Raw genomic sequence first — 17,714 nt, 5'->3', positions numbered from 1 at the left:
ATTCATGGCTCTAGCCGCGGCTAAAACCAGCAATAAGCCGGAGCCGCAGCAACACTAATTGGCAGTGTGTTGAGAGTACATCTGAGTGCCGCCACACAAACCAAATACGACCAACAATAATTCAAACAGTGCAACTTTGGACTCTAACACACTTGGCCGACTGGCACAAGTTGTAGTGGCGCAAAGGTTGTATCTATTTGTCCCTCCAAAAAATACCTTTGAAATAGTCACCTAGTGTTTTATTTAACAGTGTGACCGTCTGTGACACAACACATATTTATTTTGATTCTTTTGAGTTAACCCTTAAGCATTATAATGTTGGCCCGTCAATCCAAAGTACCAAATTTGACTGATATGAAGACAATTGTTCACAGTGCATTCAGTATCACCCCTTGTAATTGTCAGAAATTCCTAATTTAGATTTCAATGCCTTATAAGGCATTTCAAGGCAAAATGGCCTTTGAAATGGGTTTAAATAATAGAGTTGTACTTAAAATTGCCATAGAAATGTAGTTAAAATGGCATTGCAACAGATTGCAATGGGCCTTGCAATGGTACAGCATGTTGCAATTTGGTTGCCACATTATTGCAATATATTGAAAAATAGCAAAATTCCTTGCAAATTCATTTCAAGAATACCTCATTACAATCACTTTTGGAAATTTGCGACATACTTGGCAACTTCAGTTGGCTTTGCATCAGCTTGAGAAGAAGAATGTCTTTACTATTTCTCCAACTGGCTCAGGCAAAACATTCATGTTCTGGATCCCCCTTCTATTCAACAACAATGGAATTATCCTCAGTGACACCTCTGAATATTCTTGGTGAGAAAACTCATAATGAAGCAAAAATGCTGGGCTTCCCAGCCTACAATCTTTCTGCAGAAAATGCTACTGATGAAGCTTTCAATGTGGGTGCATATCATTTGAATCTACTAGCTGCACTGATGCTTGTTATACACAATAGGACATTGCAAAACTCAAGTACTATGTCAGTGAGATTTTTGTGTCCTGGTGTTTGACATCATGGGCTGCTTTCGAAAATGCCACTCATGAAGGTTGAGGTGGACAGGCCATTATCTTGTAGGCACTGCATCACTTTTGATAGTCTACTTGCAAGACTCATTGTACAACAGTAGTTCATGCATGACAGCGCTCATTTTATCACGAACTTGCTGACTACTATGCCTCATGTTCTCCTTGCATTATTCCTTCTGCGCTGCTAATTGCCTCACAGTTTATTTATATAATCAATATTATATTTCAATAATGATTATATCAAAGGTTTATTCAAATACACCCATGTCACACCTGGGTGCACTGGCGACTATTTCGAAGGTATTTTTTGGAGGGACAAATAGATATAACCTTTGCACCACTACAACTTGTGCCAATCAACCAAGTGTGTTAGAGTCCAAAGTTGTGCTGTTTGAATTATTGTTGGTTGTATTTGGTTTGTGTGGCGGCACTTGGATATACTCTCAACACACTGCTGATGGTTTGGAGTCTGTTCAAAAATGTGAGAATTTGGTCGACTTTGTTGTTCTGAAGTCAGTTGAAGTGTGACTTCGTCCACTTTGAGAGGTGAATTGAAGTTATCACATAGATTAATCATCATCATTGCACATCTGAAGACCTCTATGTGCCCCCTGTCTCTATCATATTTCAATCATCAGACATCACTGTACATACTATGTACATTCAATATAAGGTTTTTGTGCATGATCTTGAACATTTGCCAAGTTGGCTCCACAATGGAATTAAAATTTATGACCTAAAGACTAAATGTAGGCTCTCACTGTCTGTGTCTTAAAATAAAAAATTCTCTACTCCCATGTACCATTTAACAGCAGGTTTTCTTCCTAGTAGTCAGTCACAGTTTCCTTCACACTCAGCTGCACAGCCTACAAACAGTCATGGTCCATCAGTTTTGCCATTAACAATACCACATGGTTCTTTCAAGACTTTGTGAAACCTCTCCCCACCCCTGCATGCACCTCCTAGTAATCACTATGCCCAGTATATGATGCCTCATAGTGATTACCAGGAGGTGCATGCAGGGGTGGGGAGAGGTTTCACAAAGTCTTGAAAGAACCATGTGGTATTGTTAATGGCAAAACTGATGGACCATGACTGTTTGTAGGCTGTGCAGCTGAGTGTGAAGGAAACTGTGACTGACTACTAGGAAGAAAACCTGCTGTTAAATGGTACATGGGAGTAGAGAATTTTTTATTTTAAGACACAGACAGTGAGAGCCTACATTTAGTCTTTAGGTCATAAATTTTAATTCCATTGTGGAGCCAACTTGGCAAATGTTCAAGATCATGCACAAAAACCTTATATTGAATGTACATAGTATGTACAGTGATGTCTGATGATTGAAATATGATAGAGACAGGGGGCACATAGAGGTCTTCAGATGTGCAATGATGATGATTAATCTATGTGATAACTTCAATTCACCTCTCAAAGTGGACGAAGTCACACTTCAACTGACTTCAGAACAACAAAGTCGACCAAATTCTCACATTTTTGAACAGACTCCAAACCATCAGCAGTGTGTTGAGAGTATATCCAAGTGCCGCCACACAAACCAAATACAACCAACAATAATTCAAACAGCACAACTTTGGACTCTAACACACTTGGCTGACTAGCACAAGTTGTAGTTCAGATGTGCAATGATGATGATTAATCTATGTGATAACTTTGATTCACCTCTCAAAGTGGACGAAGTCAACCAAATTCTCACATTTTTGAAGTGAAGTCACAAAGTTACCTCAAAGTCGCTTCACTTTGGCAGCAACACTACATATAGTTGCATACTTTTCGGCTCTTTTCTTGTCACTGTATGGTCAACTCTGACATCCTCAACCAATTCATTTCTCATGTTTTTGAAGTGAAGTGAAGTTACCTCAAAGTTACTTCGCTTTAGCAGCAACACTAGAAAGGACAGCTGTGCTTATTACATAGCATGACAACACCTCATACTAGGCAGGTGTGATGCAGGGACACTGTGCACCTGTGCTAGCTTAATTTTTTTAATAAATGTGTGGCCAAGCACCGTTCTGCTATAGCCCAAAGGACAAGAACACAAAAAAACAAACTCTACAGTAGTAAGCTACTAATCATATGTTTCATCATTGTCCTCCTCATCAGAGAATCCCATAATAACTAAACCCTCCTCTTCTACAATCGGAGCTGTAGGTAGTAAGTGTGCACTTGGTTCATCCAGCTCAGCCAGTTCATCCAGCTGGCGATGATCAGATGCATCTGTCATACAGTAATTTAGAACAAACCTTATTCAAACTAAGAAAAACATACCAAGACCTTGTCTGCCATGAATACCACCCATGTAGTAAGCACCATCAGTATCTCCATGAAAAACAGGTCCTTTTGGTTTTCAAGGAGAGGCAAAGGCTCTTTGTCCAAGTCAGTGACATCTGTAAGAGACCTAACAATGGCTGATACCTGTGCAGAGCACTGCATAGAATAATACAAATCTAAGGAAATTGTCCACATGAACTGGCAAGTGACTGGAGGATGGCCTAAATCATCATAACAGCCTTGAATAAAATCGTTGAGTGGTTGGAGAACCAAATCAAAGACAGGATGATCAGGTTTACATAGAGATTGCAGATATGGTCTATAGCATCTTGTTTGACTGTTACCTAGAATGATAAGCCAGTTAGTCATAATGCGATTCAAGTAGCATTCAAATAAAATATATCTTAAAATCTAAGGCTCCAAAATCTTCTGTGGACTCATATATTAGATTAGATACACCATGTGGAAGTACCTAAATTATGTGATTGTAAGTGCTAAATGAATGTAAATGAATACCATCAAAATACCTTGTTACGATTTGGCCTTTTGAGGGTGTTGTTAACATAGTCCTAATACCTATCTAGCTCACACTGCAACCATGGAATGAAGACCCAACGGAAGATCATGCTAAATGCACAACTGTAAGCAAACTTAAAATATCAGCAAACCAGAGCCAAGGTCACTTACACCTGAAGGGTGTTATCACTATCGTACCAGCCACTCTCCACTCCTTCATCTAAAAGTGTTTCAAAACCAGGAGTAAACTAGCATCGTAACTGAGACTAAGTGATCTCCAGTTTAACATTCTTCTTTGTCCACATCCAGCAGTGTTGTAATGTGCCTTGTAGTGCCAGATCATACATTTGGTGAAGCATTGTATGTGCATTAGTGATTCCATAGTTTTCAGTGCTAGGATCACTCTGAGTCACCATTGGAATATCTGTTGCAGCCAAGCAAGGCAGCTTGAATAAGTAACAGTATGAGGAATACTTATTTGAATAAACTTACGTTCCAGTTTCTCAATGGTATTGAGATAGTATGTGAGAATGAGTTGAGGGTTGTGGTTCAAATACCAGACTCGGATCCACATGATATAGCCAGAGAATGGCTCTACTCCAGTATGTAATGCAAGACTAAATCAAAGCCACGTATCATGCTGATCAACAGCAAATATGTTATTGATACCAGCAGCCCAGAACTGCCTGTGCTTAAGGCGACCAGCTTTTCATCGATGTATAAGGTCTGCTTCATAGGCGGCACAGTATAATATCACCAAATTTCTAATTGATAGCTAGTCAAATCCCTTATAGATCAATGGTAATTGAATTAAGTACCTCAACACATTCATTTCCTTTTCATGAGATAGAAAAATGACCATTTCCTATGCACCAGCATTTGAATATGCCTTGTAAAGCTCAATCATAGCTTCACAGATGGATTCAATCGAGTGGTTCTGCTTGCAGGTATGCAAAAGACCCATTTTATTGCATATCTCTTTGAACTTTATGATCCTGCCCACAAAAATTAGGAAGGTAGTACTGATAAGTGGAAATTGACTGACCCTAGTCCATAGTAAGACATATCAAAGTGGTTCAACAAGTTCTCTATAATCTTCTTGTCAGTTTGACGAGCTTTCCAATACTGAAGAATATGTGGAGTGATCTCCTCAAGAGGCACTGATATCACAAGTCATGTTGGCCTTGTAATCACTACATATACAGAAATAAGTACAGGTTGGCTTGTTCTGGTTAGGCATAGTAGTATGAGTGGCAGTCACCATACAGCCAGCATTTAAAAACTCAAATGCAAGTACTGGCAGAAATAAGAGTCAGCTGAATAGGAGTATTGAACACCAATAAGAGAAGAGTGCACTGAATATCAATAAGAGTCAGCTGAATAGATAGGTGCACTGAACATTGCTGAACACCCACCAATAAGAGAAGAGCACACTGAACACCAATAGCACACTGAAAACCAATAAGAGTGCACTGAACACCTTAATAAGACTAGTCAAATAGGCATACTGAACACTTCAATAGGAGTCAGAGATAGGTACACTGAATATCTACCAATAAGACAATAAGGGTGCACTGAATACCTCAATAAGAGTTAGTTGAATAGGCTACTGAACACCCACCAATAAGAGAGAAGCATGCTGAATACCAATGGTGCACTGAGCCCCATACTGAACACCTCAATAAAATAGGCAAGCTAAACATCTCAATAAGAGTCGGTCAGTCAGGCAATTGAATACTAACTTGAACAGCAAGATTATAGTTAGATATTCTAAGGCACGTCTTGCAGGAGCCCCAAAAGATTATAGAATACTATCGATGATCCGGTAGTGCAAATCAGTATAGTAATACAAATTTTCAAACTACACACCCGACCTTTCATATGACTGCTGCCTGTAAAAATCAAGTGTACTGGTATTCACCACGAGAGTGAGTATATAAAATTTCAAGTCGCTTAATGAAGTATAGTGTTCTCGAGAAAATTAATAGTGCTAGCTGCAGGTTCAAATTTGTGCAAGCGGTTCATATTTTGCAGTACAGAGCATGTATATACTCGAGAAAATTGGAAAAAAGTATGAGACCATACACTAGAACCTTCCCACTATCCAACCTACTACCTGACTTGACATTACAGGCGCTCCTGCACTATCAAAACACTTGTGCAAATTGCATGGAGCATGAGTGTGACACATGCGTGATGGATTCAAACTCCGCCATGTTGACGCGTCATGTTGCAATTCGAAAACTACTACATGTGCTGCACGCATTATATTGTCTACTCGCGTCTGAATCCACCTGTGCTGTACGCATCAATTCCACTCCTACAGATAATTGTATACCCCACTACTACACATGCTGCGCGCATTATATTGTCTACTCATGTCTGAATTCACCTGTGCTGTGCGCATCAATTCTACTCCTACAGATAATTGTATACCCCTGGATCTCCTTCAATAATCATGCCGAAAGCTGCAATGTATTGCACAGAAGGTCTCAAGGCCGAGAAACATGAGGCACTGATTCAAGAGGCTGTCACTGCTGTTCATGAGAAGAGATACCTCAGCATTGCAATGGCATGTTGTAAACTTGGTCTCACTAAGTACTATCACACTGTGAACCAGCATTTTCTTGGCAAGATGAAGCCACATGTGAAAGCCCATATGTGCCAGCAGCTCCTCAATAGCTTGCAAGAGAAAGTTCTACAAAACTGGATCAAGTGGCTCAGAGCCACTGGTATACCACTCTCTAAGTGTACCATTGCACCGAAAGTCGAACAGCTCTGTGGATAAAAGCCATCGAGACGTTGGGTTCAGTGCTTTGTTTGACGTAATCCTGACTGCGCACTCCACCGTCCTTCTGGACTCGACCCCAAACATGCATGGCAATTCAACTTCACAATCGTCAATAAGCATTTCAAAAATATTCAACAAGTGTTTGATGATGGCAATATTCCACTTTGCAACATTTTTAACTTTGACGAAATCGGAATTCAGCTTGGCAGTGGTTGAAAGAGCAATGGCGAGCTCTTCTTTTTCTTGTGTGTCGACAAGAGCAAGTATAAGCTGAAAAGTGATGAGCTTGAGCTAGTCACCATCCTCAAAACAATCTGTGCAGATGGAACTGCTTCTGTCAAACTCTGCTTCGTGTTTTCAGGCACGCACCATAGTGCAGAGTGGTACAAGGCTGCTGATGGTGTATTGTAATTGATTTTTTGTGTCATTGGTGTTGCATGGCTGATATGTGCCTACTAGAATTGCAACAACTGACAATGGCTGGACATCTGACAAAGTCTATGCTGAGTGGTTTACAAAAAACTTCATTCGTGATGCGACGGCACATGCAGATACATCCAAACCAATAGTTCTCATATATGATGGACATGGCTCGCACAATACTGTCAAGCTGATTAATGCTGCATGTGCAAACAACATCATTCTCTACCTACTGCCACCTCACACAACACACCGTCTCCAGCCATGTGATGTTGGTGCCTTCGGACCTTTGAAGCGAGCCTGGTATAGCCACTGTGATAGCATCTACAAGATGACTGGGCAGCACATGCAAGCAAGTGATGTCATACGAGAGTATCTAGCTGCACGGGATGAATCTTTCAAAGAGTCAACAATCCAGAAGGCATGGTCAAAGTCAGGCATTGGTATTGACAAGAATGGCCGACCGAAATGCACTCCCGAAATCTTCACAAATAATGACATTGCTCCCAGTGTCTCATTGTCGACACAACTCAACCTTCCTGAAGGGTATCCTGCTGGCAAATCTGATCCATCGTCATCTGAAAGTGGATCCGAGTCTGACAGTGACTTCGAGTCTGATGGACCACATCATCCTGCAACATGCCATTCTAGATGTGTACTTGCCTGACAAACTGTACCTGCCGCTGTCGACAATGAAATCAACCCTCCACACAACAACATCAAGCCTCTTCCTCCTTTCAATGGCTGTTACAATGATTCACTCTCTGATCACTCTGATAATGATGGTGACATTAGCAAACATGAATCTGAGCCTGCGAAGCTGAAAGCAAAGGCTTCACATTACAAAAAGCAAAGGGACCATGCTTGTGAACAGCGTGACAAGGCTGCTGCACATGCAGTACTTGCTGCGAGTCACATCCAGAGACTGCAGGGCCAACTTAATGCAAAGATAAAGAAAAATGGTGCCGGTTCATGCACTGTTCTTATGCCGTCGCGGGTGATTAGTACTGATGAAGGTCGGATGGAAGCACAGAAACAGAAGAAGGCTTGTGAGGCAAAAGCACAAAAAGATGATGAACGACAGCAGAGGAAGCTTGATGGTGCCATCGAAGTGCATGAGCGACGGAATCGGGAGGGGAGGGATAAGATAACCTTCAGTGGTGCTCTCAAGACCCAGAAGCTCCCATTGCTCTGTGACATTGCATGGACATTGGACATGTCGGAGGATGGGACACACAATGAGTTGATCAAATGAGTCAGTGCGTTTTTCAATGCCAGTGAGAACACACACCTTCATCACAATCCACGTTACAAGGGACTATTCATGACCAGTAAGCGTGCACCAAAGCGGCCTCTCCCAGCACCCACAGATGATGAACTACATGAGCCACCACATCAACGATGTCGCTTAGGTGAAATCACCAACTTATCTCCCATCTTGCCTTTGGATCCTCGACTGCAGCCTGAACATGAATCACCAATCTACTCATCACCAGATCTTGACATGATTAACCTGCTAAACGATACCTCAAATGGGTGATTCATGCCATACGAGCCTCCCACTGGACCAAGCACAGGCATTGCATTTAATCCCCCGCTGAACCATGATCATCGTTCGATTCTTTGTTTCATGGGTGCTCCTGGACCATTCTTTCGATCACAGCCTGGCCCTATGTCATACATTCCTACCTTTACATGATACTTCACTTACAAATTGATCTGTAGGTTGTAATGAGTGTAGTCATTTTGTTGAATCTGTAATGTATGAAGTTTGAATGTTCAAACGAGCGCCGATTCACATTCACGCACGCAACATATGACTAAGTGTGACATTGTGTGACATGGTGCAAATTTGAGGAAGAGAGACGTGCCGTTGCATTTGTACATATCTTGGTGGTGTAGCATTGCAGAAAAAATTCATGATTTTTGTGAGTAAATTTTTAAGCTTCTAGCTACAATTTGCACTAACTTTCAAGGCTCTATGTGTTGTGGTTGAGTTGTGAAACACTTGTGCGAATCAATTTGCATTACCGGGTCATCGATAGTAAGTCTGACAAAAAAGTCTAATATGAACAAGTCTACACCAAATGAGCCTCACAAGATTATAGAATAAGTCTGACACATCAAACACATTAGATGTTGAATGCACTGTTTCTATTTTAGTTGGACACCAACTGAATGTGACCATAATCATGGTGACTCTGATTCCAACTATCCAACATGGAGAATTTGGCAACTCTCAACTTAGACGCACCTTAGTGCTGCGGGAGATTCCTCAACTTAGATGCAACTTATTGTTGTGGGAGCTTAGTTATATTTCAGAGCAGTGAGTTGTCCTGGATGGTCCAATATATAAGCCTGTCTCTCAAGTGTTGTAGGGCTATTGTTCCAACAGTATTCCTTCAACTCATCCTCATCACACAATTCCTTACTGCCATTATGGCCAATATTGAACTTGTATCTCAGTTTACTGAGGATGCTATTGCCAAGGAGGATTGTATCTGTGGTTGACCCGCTTGTGGTAGCATGATACTGAAAGGTGCTCCATATCATTATATTGCCACTATTGTGCCTGGCCAACCTGGTTGCTTTGTCTGTAGAGCGTGTTACTTGCGATATACACAGAAGCTTTCAACATTAGTCCGACCCTCTTCAATTTGCCCTTCTTGTAAGTACACTTGAAATCCCTATGTATTTTTTTAATCAATGATGCCATTGATTACATTTAGCCGCACAATCACTTTCAGATCCTCACATCATATGACAAAGTGTAAATGCTGCACAGCACAAATGTAAGTCCAATTTCTCTACTAGAACTTGTGTCAATCATATCTCAATGGTGAAATTTAATAGCTATTATCAACACCCCTCATGTAATTCCCCTTTTGCCTCAGCCCTCAAGTAGCACTGCACATATGGGCCGCCTTCCAGGCCCAGATATTGCAGTACCTTTATCACGGCAACAACCACTGGCAAGTTCCAGCCAGAACAGGGTACTCTGCATATCATGCTTAATATAGTCTGGAGTGTGAGTGATGGGTTAAACTGGCATATGCTCCACCCCCTGCAGAGACCATCATGTTAGAGATATCAGCTGTATATGAGGAGAATTTATAAAAGAAAAGTGAGTGTGGCATCAACTTTGGGGTATATTTTCTCTTTCTATCTCTCCTGTGTTGCTATATTTCTGACACTCATACCAGAATATTTGTAAAGGAAAGAAGGATATTGATGTTCGCTTGGATGCCCCTAGTCTCATAGCAATTGCTTTTGATACTGTTCTATCCAAAATCCTTGCATTCAGAAGGGGATTTCCTTGGTGTACTCAAGAATTTGTTGTCCAAGATGCTGCCTGGGTTAACCTAGCTGGACATTTGCCTGCCATTCCATATTTTTTGGCTCAGTGCTTAGTACAATCTCGGTGTGCATCAAAAACAATGACTTTCAAGACTAAAAAATTCTTGCTCATGGTTATTGTGCCTGCAGTGCAGTGCAGTGAGTATGAGGAATGACTAGAAAAAACTGAAAAAGAAGTAAGATTCTGCTCATTTAATGTATTATAAATCGGCTAACTCATATTTTTCTCAGAATACCTTACACAAACAGCTTCAATGATGCAGATACATCTGTACTGATATTGAAGAACAAGACCCTCACATTGTTAGTACTAACTTGGATGACTATGAAGATTCAGACCCTTTTGGTAACGGCTTGGAACCTGTGACATGTCCATTAGCAAAGTGGGCTCATATTCAAAGGGAGAGTGACTCCACAAATAGTACTGTATCATCTCCCCACAAGAAGCCAGTGCCTGACATATTTTGTCTTCCTGACTGTGATGATCTGAAAGAGGCCTTGAAAAATGGAGGTAGTGTAGATGCTGCACATGCACTTAAAGGTAAGAGTTTATTCTCATCTTAGAGCGGGATTTTTAGAATCTAAATAAGCATTGACTTCAGTTTATGATTTACACAATGAGGACATTCAATTCCATCAAATCCCTGTGTGTCCACTAGCTGATATCTTAAAGACTCCTCAACATCGTTCATTCAGACTTGACATCTCAAATTTGTCTATCAGCTAACTCACTATTGATGTCCCCCTTCACAGCATGATTGGGATTGGTGCTTTCAAGACAGCACATCCAGGGTGACTCACACTATCCCTCCTGTCCTCCAGTGGCCTTGGGTTACGCACTCAGCAGGATGTTGTTGTTAAGCAGCCATTCTACAGACCTTCCTCTCACACCACTGGATCAGCACCCTTAAGATCTCATGTTACTCACTAGCAGATGAGCTCTGAAAGCCCTTAAACAAAAGTGATGTGTTGTACTGGGCAAAATCTCTCCTTAACTTCACTTACAAGTACATTGATTACTGTATCAATGCTGCACCAAGTCCTTCATCTTTTCAAATACCCCATGTGCACTTCATGGAAGCAGGAATTGCTTTGGCATTTTCTCATCACTCATTGAATACTCAGGGGACTTCTAATCAAGCTCCCATAGCAGACATCAAGGCAGGGACATTTTCGGCAGTGTATCTCCTTGAGGAGCCAATGATGTTTGATGCTAATCAGACATTCACAAAATTTATCCACAACAAGGACTGTGAACCATCACTTGATGATAATGAATATGGCTATGACCTAGCCGTCTTTCTTGCTTTCACTCAGTACATTCAGTATGCAAAGACAGAAGGTTTAGCCTTTGTTTCTGATTATCAAGGCAGCACCGAGCTTCTAACTGATCCTCAAATTTTGACCCACTGGTGTGTATATTTTCAACTAGTATTAATTGCAACATTTGTTTATCGCAGTTACTTCTTTAGCTCAGTTAGTGATGAAAATGATATTTTTGGTGATGGAAACATCACAAGCATGATAGATGACTTTGAGACAAAGTATGTTTGTAATTATTACTGCAAGTGGCCAGGATTCGGATTGGAGGTATATGCTTAGCAGCTTAGGAGACTTATTTTGACAGATCCTGTAACACATGATATGAAAGTTTTGATAGACTGTGCAATGAAGATTTAGCAAGTCATGTGGCCTCAATGAGACAAAATGTGGCACTTTTTCCTTGAGTGATGATATCACTCAAGGAAAAAGTGCCATGTGCATCTGCCTCTTCCAAGTTAGAAAAAATACTTGTAAACAACTTATTTATTTGAGTTTGAGGTGTATGGAGTCCTATTGCCTTATATGTGTTTGTGACATGACTAAGTGAGTGCGGCTGTCCTGTCTTCCATACAACTGAGAGATTACTTGATGTGGACAATAGGGTGGTTGAATATATGACCAAACTACCTCAACCTCATGTGATTCGGAGCTTATTAGATTGCCATAATGGGGTGGGAATGGCATCCTAGTTAGCATATGATATTTGCTATCTCACTCACTGCCAGTAATATTACAAATAAATAGTTTATTCCCTAAATGCTTGCTAATATAAGAAGGCTATTATTGGAGGCTGCCGATGGTAACTATCAGCTATGTCAGCAATGTGATCCCTACGCTTTTGGCTGCTCCCACGATGTGTGCTCATCACCAATAGTCTGCACTCGCTGTTTACCATGATGAGCAAGGTAAGTCCCTTAGTTCTGGACTGTTTTTTTTTCAACATTTTTTTATTCAGATGCTATTTATCTTTCCCATCACACTCCTAATATCCTCAGGGCCCTGTGCTCTTGTGGGCACTATGTTTTAACTGTAAGTCTTTTACTTAAACATACACATGACTTTGTTGACCGTGCATGATACATAACCTTGTTCGTGAACATCATGCTCGCTGTCCGTGCACCACCTCTCACTGGCTTCGATAATGGCTGTGTTTGTGGTATTGGGTGATCGAGATCCTGGAATAGTGAATATTTAGTGAGTAGATTGCTTGATCTTACTAGAAATTAAGGCTGGTACAATCATTACAAGCCCATTCACCAGTACAAGACAACCAGTGTGGTCATTGGTTGTTGCATGTGAAACTACTGAACAAGCTGAACACATCATGACCTTGCAGCCTTTTATCAAGTCGCTCAGCCAACAAGTACCACCAATCAGCATGATGGACTCTCTCTTACAGTCTCAGGCCCTCAAGGCAATATTTTTGCATCACACACCATTTTACCCTGTTGTGTGCGGTATGAATGTTAGAATATACCTTACCTGGTGAGTACTACACATTGTCTTTACTAATGATTATCCAACTGTGGTACAGGGAAGCGGCATTTCAGCAAGTGAGTAGATAACAAGTGCAGAAGTTTAAGAAAACTAGGACATTTGTCAAGGCTGTTGAGTTCATGCTCACCAGAGGAGTTGAATGCACACCCACCCAACCAATATTGCTACCATTGCGCGCTCCAGTGTCCCCCACAAATCCTTCATCCTTGAAGTTACATATTTCCTCAAGGACAATGACAGGACCATCTGTCACACAGCCTACCAATTCTAAGCCTCGCAAGATTTATCGTTTCATCAGATTGCTTGCTGGAGTTGTTGGAGAAGAATATGATCCTCCCAGCATTCGCAGTAGTGAAGAATACCCTCCCATGGCCTTCTTGGCCTGGCTGCAGAGAAGTACCTTGATGCTCATGGCTATAAGGGCAGTGCCGTCTTTCACATCCTACTTGGATTTACGGAGGTGTACTGCGTGTTGGATTTTGTCAACTATGTCTGCCCAAGGGGCATGTCTCAGGCAGAAGCCATTCACATATATGAACTCATCAGTGGCTCTGATACTGGGTGCGAGGATTATGAAGCTGTATACTAATTTTCACTCATTGTTTGCTTTATTTACATATATACTACCACTGATATCTCATTTGTATCAAACACTATCCCCTGCTCAACATGACTCGTCTGTCTCTGCACAGCACTCAATGCTACATTAAGACCACAAAAGTCAGTCAGCGCACACCATGGCGCTCACGAATGAAGAGAAAGCAAATAGCAAAGAAATCAGTAGCTGAAAAAAAGCTCTTGCTGAGAAGCGCCTCAAGAGGCAGACAGATTATCACACCACACTTGCTGAAGCACAAGATGTACTAATGCAAGAAGACGTCAAGATGCACGAGATGCTTGGCTCTCACACAGTTGACTACTGCTATGAAGCCATTATCCAGACATCACATATGACCAAACACCAGAGGGCATGCAATCCATGGAACACATACCTCTGAGCTGAAGTGAAAAAGTATAATGAAGGTACATTCTATAAGGATGATACTACATTTTTTTGCTGACCTGTCTGTACTCTGAAGCACTACCTGACAACGAGCCTCATCGTAAGGCTACCAAACTAGCAGGGGAAATTTCTGTCAATTGGAAAGCCATGAGTAATGATAGCAAGAAAGCTGCTACCAAGGAAGCGATGGTGTTGCTTGAGAAGCACCATATTAACAAATGCACAGGTGTTAATAATGTGCCTATCAACACATTCCACGACATGCATGTCACTCTCAAATCTATCTCTAACAAAGTAAGTGACAAATGACCACCTTACATGCTAAAGTCTATGTCTGGTAGCTCACAGTGCTGTCAGCTCGTACAGGATGCTATAGCCTCTTAATAGCAGTGTGTGGTGACACTGATCATTACTTGTGTCCCTTTGTATACATGTCGGATGACCATATTGGAGACTATTTCCAGCTTGCCCTGCAACAGGCACCCACTGATGTGGCCACTCACCTCAAAGTGCATTGTTTATCTGGGGTCACTGGTGAGTATCAGAGTGTGTCTGCTTGAAAAAAGCCTTGCTAACTCGAACATAGGTGTTGTCCAAAACTACAAGCAGGCTCTTATTGATCTCAAAGCGCAAACAAGTTCATTGATCATCAAACGACTTCGCAAGTCTATCTTTATATCAGTGTGTATTAATTTTAACTTTTGCAGGTGATGCTGTGCAAGTTAATGTGCCTAGGATGTTTTATGTCAACTTCAAAGAAAATATTATAGCAAAATATGGTGTAGTATGCGAGGGCTGGCCACTGCTGAAATTTTGCAGCCCTGGAGACATTGGCTCGCACACTGAAGTCAAGGTACTCAACAGCGCATGGAAAACAGGGACTGCAAAATTCTGGAAGATGTCAAAGGCTGAGTTTGAGCAGTGGGACAAAGATAGGTTCCAGCAGAAATTGCTTGCTGATTCGGGTAAGTTTATGTACACTTAAAAATTTTCATTGCACTAATTCAACTGTGCCCTTGATTCCATCAGAAGGCTCCATTAATATCACCCAGTCTTCACCCATAATGGAGGTGCCTGCATTGTACTGCCCACTAACAAAACAACAAGTCATCCGCCAGAAAATTTGATCAACATTATTTCCGGAGTAGGTGGCAAGGAAGTTGTAGGCACTAAGAAAGCTAGGAAGACACGTTCTGACAAGGGAAAAAAATGAGGCTCTAAATGCCCACAAGCAGCAGCTACTGAATTTTCTCTGTCAATCCTTACTGCTGATAATTGTTCCTTGTACATTACAATCTGTCTATGTAGTCTTGTCCATACTCATATGTATGCTGTACCTGCTCACCTGCCTGCAGAAGAATCATTGGTGGATGCAAATAGGTCGCTGTGGAAACAACAATCTTGCTGGGTGGCAAGAAAAGGTTGGGTCAAGCTAATGCCTAGCTGCTATGTCTAAACAGACGTGTTCGACCCTAAAGAGAATTGCTACTAGAACGATGATGGATGTGTGTGACCCAAGGGCGCATTAAGCGCGGGAAAATAGTGGACAAGGTATGCGCGAGGTGCCGGAATGTATCCGAGGCTATCCGAAGTGCAGGAACACACGGTCAAAGGTGCGGAAAGCGCAGGAAAGTGCGGACAAGGTATAGGGAAGTTAAGGAACGAGGTTCAGAGAGAGTGAGGGCAAAGGTATATTGCGAGGTAAGGAAAGTCTAGGTATCGAGAGGTATAAGGAACCTAATAGGGGCTAAAAAGCGCGCACTACAAGGGACTACTTCGAAGGTAAACCTATAGAGAGAGGCATACAGTACGAGGGAAGTGTAGTAAGGAAATAGTCCCTCAGGAATAGTCAACTTATACTGTCTAGACTCTCACTCGGAGAAGGAAGGGATAGGAAATGTAGGAAATATGTAAGGACATGTAATAAGGCTGCAACACATTTTACAAGCCTTGAGGTAAGGAAATTCACATACCAATGGGGTTTGGACGGACTATGGATAGACGAGGGACCTTCCTAATGCATTTCCGAGGTATCCGAAGCATGGGAACGCGCGTCCGGTGCGGCCGATGCGTGGGAAAGTGCGGATAAGCGGATGCGCAAGGTGTGGGAAAAGCGGTGTAGCACTCGAGCTCGCGCTGAGCACGTATTCTCTCATTTCTCAATAAGGTAGACCTTGCGCACTTTCAGCAAACCTCACATAGTATCTTTGCTGAATCAAGCTTGCTCAGGATTGAATCAGGAAGGACACGATGTCCACAATACTTTTTCATTGCCCAAGCAGCTTGCTTCCCATTTAGGCCTCTATGATAAGCGTCCATAAAGCGCTGCGATCTCATTGCAAACCTGTGCAGTTCCATCAGAAAATGTTTCATTTTCCAAATCCTGTGATACCTTACCTCTGCATGCTGGCAATAGGAACGGAATCCAGCACCTTAACTACATTGATCTCTAGGTCACTGTCCTTCATTGACATGGGGTAGGTGCGATAAAGCCGCTTCACAAAACCCCAGCATTGCTTGATGAAATTTAACTCACAATGGAATTTCGGAAGGAAAATGACCTGAAAACCCCTGGCCTTGCAAGTAGTTTCCAAGAATGACTTGACATTTGTGAAGTCAGGCTGACTATAGAGAATACAACGGCAGCAGCAATCAGTTACTCCAGCAGCACACTCAAAGTTTTTACATTGGGCCTTTAAATTTTTGACATCAAAACCACGCTCTGTCAAAATGGTTGCCATGCCTTTGAACATGCCCGACTTCTCGTGCCCCTCCGGCCAATAAAACTCCTGGGGTGCTCCGTCATGGAAACCATTGGCCATGCAAACCTTTTGCTTTGTTGGCTTCCCATCAGGGCCATGGATCAGTTTTCCTTGTGTGTCCCATACTGGTGTGTCAATCCCCCATTGTTTGCAACCTTTTGGCATCTGACGAGCAGATATTGCATCATCAGCTCTTTTCAGGTGAGTTGAAGCATTATCAAAAACAAAGACATGGTTGTCGTCAGGATAATCTTTTTCCAGGATTGTCATTGCTGTTTCAGCGTGCTGAATAATTTCATTGTTCGTAAAATATCCATCTCTTGCTTTTCCCGCGTGGAAGAGGATGCAGATACAAAGTCTACTGCCATGAGGGATACTCCCTGTCCTTTGGGTTGCGGTGTGCTTTTTTCGTCTTCGTGTACCCATCGCTTTTGACAACAGTCATGTGCATAGAACGTAGACTCGTCATGGAACCATACCACGGTATGTCTTCCCAACATCAATTGTCCCTCGCTGAGTTTCATGGGATCCAAAGATGACCATTTTTGCATTTTGGATTCTAGTGCATACCATGCAGGGCAGAATTTTTTCTGTCAGTAATTGACAACATCCTCTCGTTCATGACCATCAACATATTGACCATTTTTGGCAGTAGTCCAGTGAAATCCACAAGTCTTCATCCAGTTCTGAGCTGTTGCCAATGAAACTGTCTTTGACAG

At 41.8% G+C, this 17,714-nt stretch overlaps 5 protein-coding genes across 5 annotated transcripts; 3 read left to right on the top strand and 2 right to left on the bottom strand.

Moving 5' to 3' along the window:
- Positions 1 to 3,123: 3,123 nt before the first annotated feature.
- Positions 3,124 to 4,416, bottom strand: F5147DRAFT_647325 (uncharacterized protein; the record flags this gene model as incomplete). The annotated part of the gene is made up of 8 exons (XM_041433194.1): positions 3,124 to 3,252; positions 3,324 to 3,482; positions 3,626 to 3,670; positions 3,786 to 3,798; positions 3,903 to 3,965; positions 4,014 to 4,090; positions 4,130 to 4,266; positions 4,335 to 4,416. 8 exons carry the CDS (start codon positions 4,414 to 4,416, stop codon positions 3,124 to 3,126), a joined length of 705 nt encoding a protein of 234 aa, XP_041300324.1.
- A 1,884-nt stretch (positions 4,417 to 6,300) lies between these two features.
- On the top strand, positions 6,301 to 6,630 carry F5147DRAFT_647324 (uncharacterized protein; the record flags this gene model as incomplete). The annotated part of the gene is made up of 1 exon (XM_041433193.1): positions 6,301 to 6,630. The coding sequence occupies one exon, from the start codon at positions 6,301 to 6,303 to the stop codon at positions 6,628 to 6,630; it is 330 nt and encodes a 109-aa protein (XP_041300323.1).
- Positions 6,631 to 11,355: 4,725 nt separating this feature from the next.
- F5147DRAFT_563694 (uncharacterized protein) lies at positions 11,356 to 12,012 on the top strand (the record flags this gene model as incomplete). Its single annotated transcript, XM_041430688.1, has 2 exons — positions 11,356 to 11,822; positions 11,892 to 12,012. Coding segments are annotated over 2 exons (588 nt in total), but the record flags the coding sequence as incomplete, so codon positions are not given.
- Positions 12,013 to 14,380: 2,368 nt separating this feature from the next.
- F5147DRAFT_766822 (uncharacterized protein) lies at positions 14,381 to 15,360 on the top strand (the record flags this gene model as incomplete). The annotated part of the gene is made up of 5 exons (XM_041440812.1): positions 14,381 to 14,527; positions 14,575 to 14,767; positions 14,820 to 14,898; positions 15,053 to 15,198; positions 15,263 to 15,360. The coding sequence occupies 5 exons, from the start codon at positions 14,381 to 14,383 to the stop codon at positions 15,358 to 15,360; spliced, it is 663 nt and encodes a 220-aa protein (XP_041300321.1).
- Positions 15,361 to 16,417: 1,057 nt separating this feature from the next.
- F5147DRAFT_562768 (uncharacterized protein) lies at positions 16,418 to 16,974 on the bottom strand (the record flags this gene model as incomplete). The annotated part of the gene is made up of 2 exons (XM_041430640.1): positions 16,418 to 16,577; positions 16,631 to 16,974. The coding sequence occupies 2 exons, from the start codon at positions 16,972 to 16,974 to the stop codon at positions 16,418 to 16,420; spliced, it is 504 nt and encodes a 167-aa protein (XP_041300320.1).
- Between the last annotated feature and the right edge of the window lie 740 nt (positions 16,975 to 17,714).

Source organism: Suillus discolor, assembly GCF_016758755.1.
Source record: "Suillus discolor strain FC423 chromosome Unknown F5147scaffold_1, whole genome shotgun sequence".
Lineage (NCBI taxonomy): Eukaryota > Fungi > Basidiomycota > Agaricomycetes > Boletales > Suillaceae > Suillus > Suillus discolor.
Note: the sequence above shows the minus strand (reverse complement) of the source record. Positions and strands in the feature narration are given on the sequence as shown.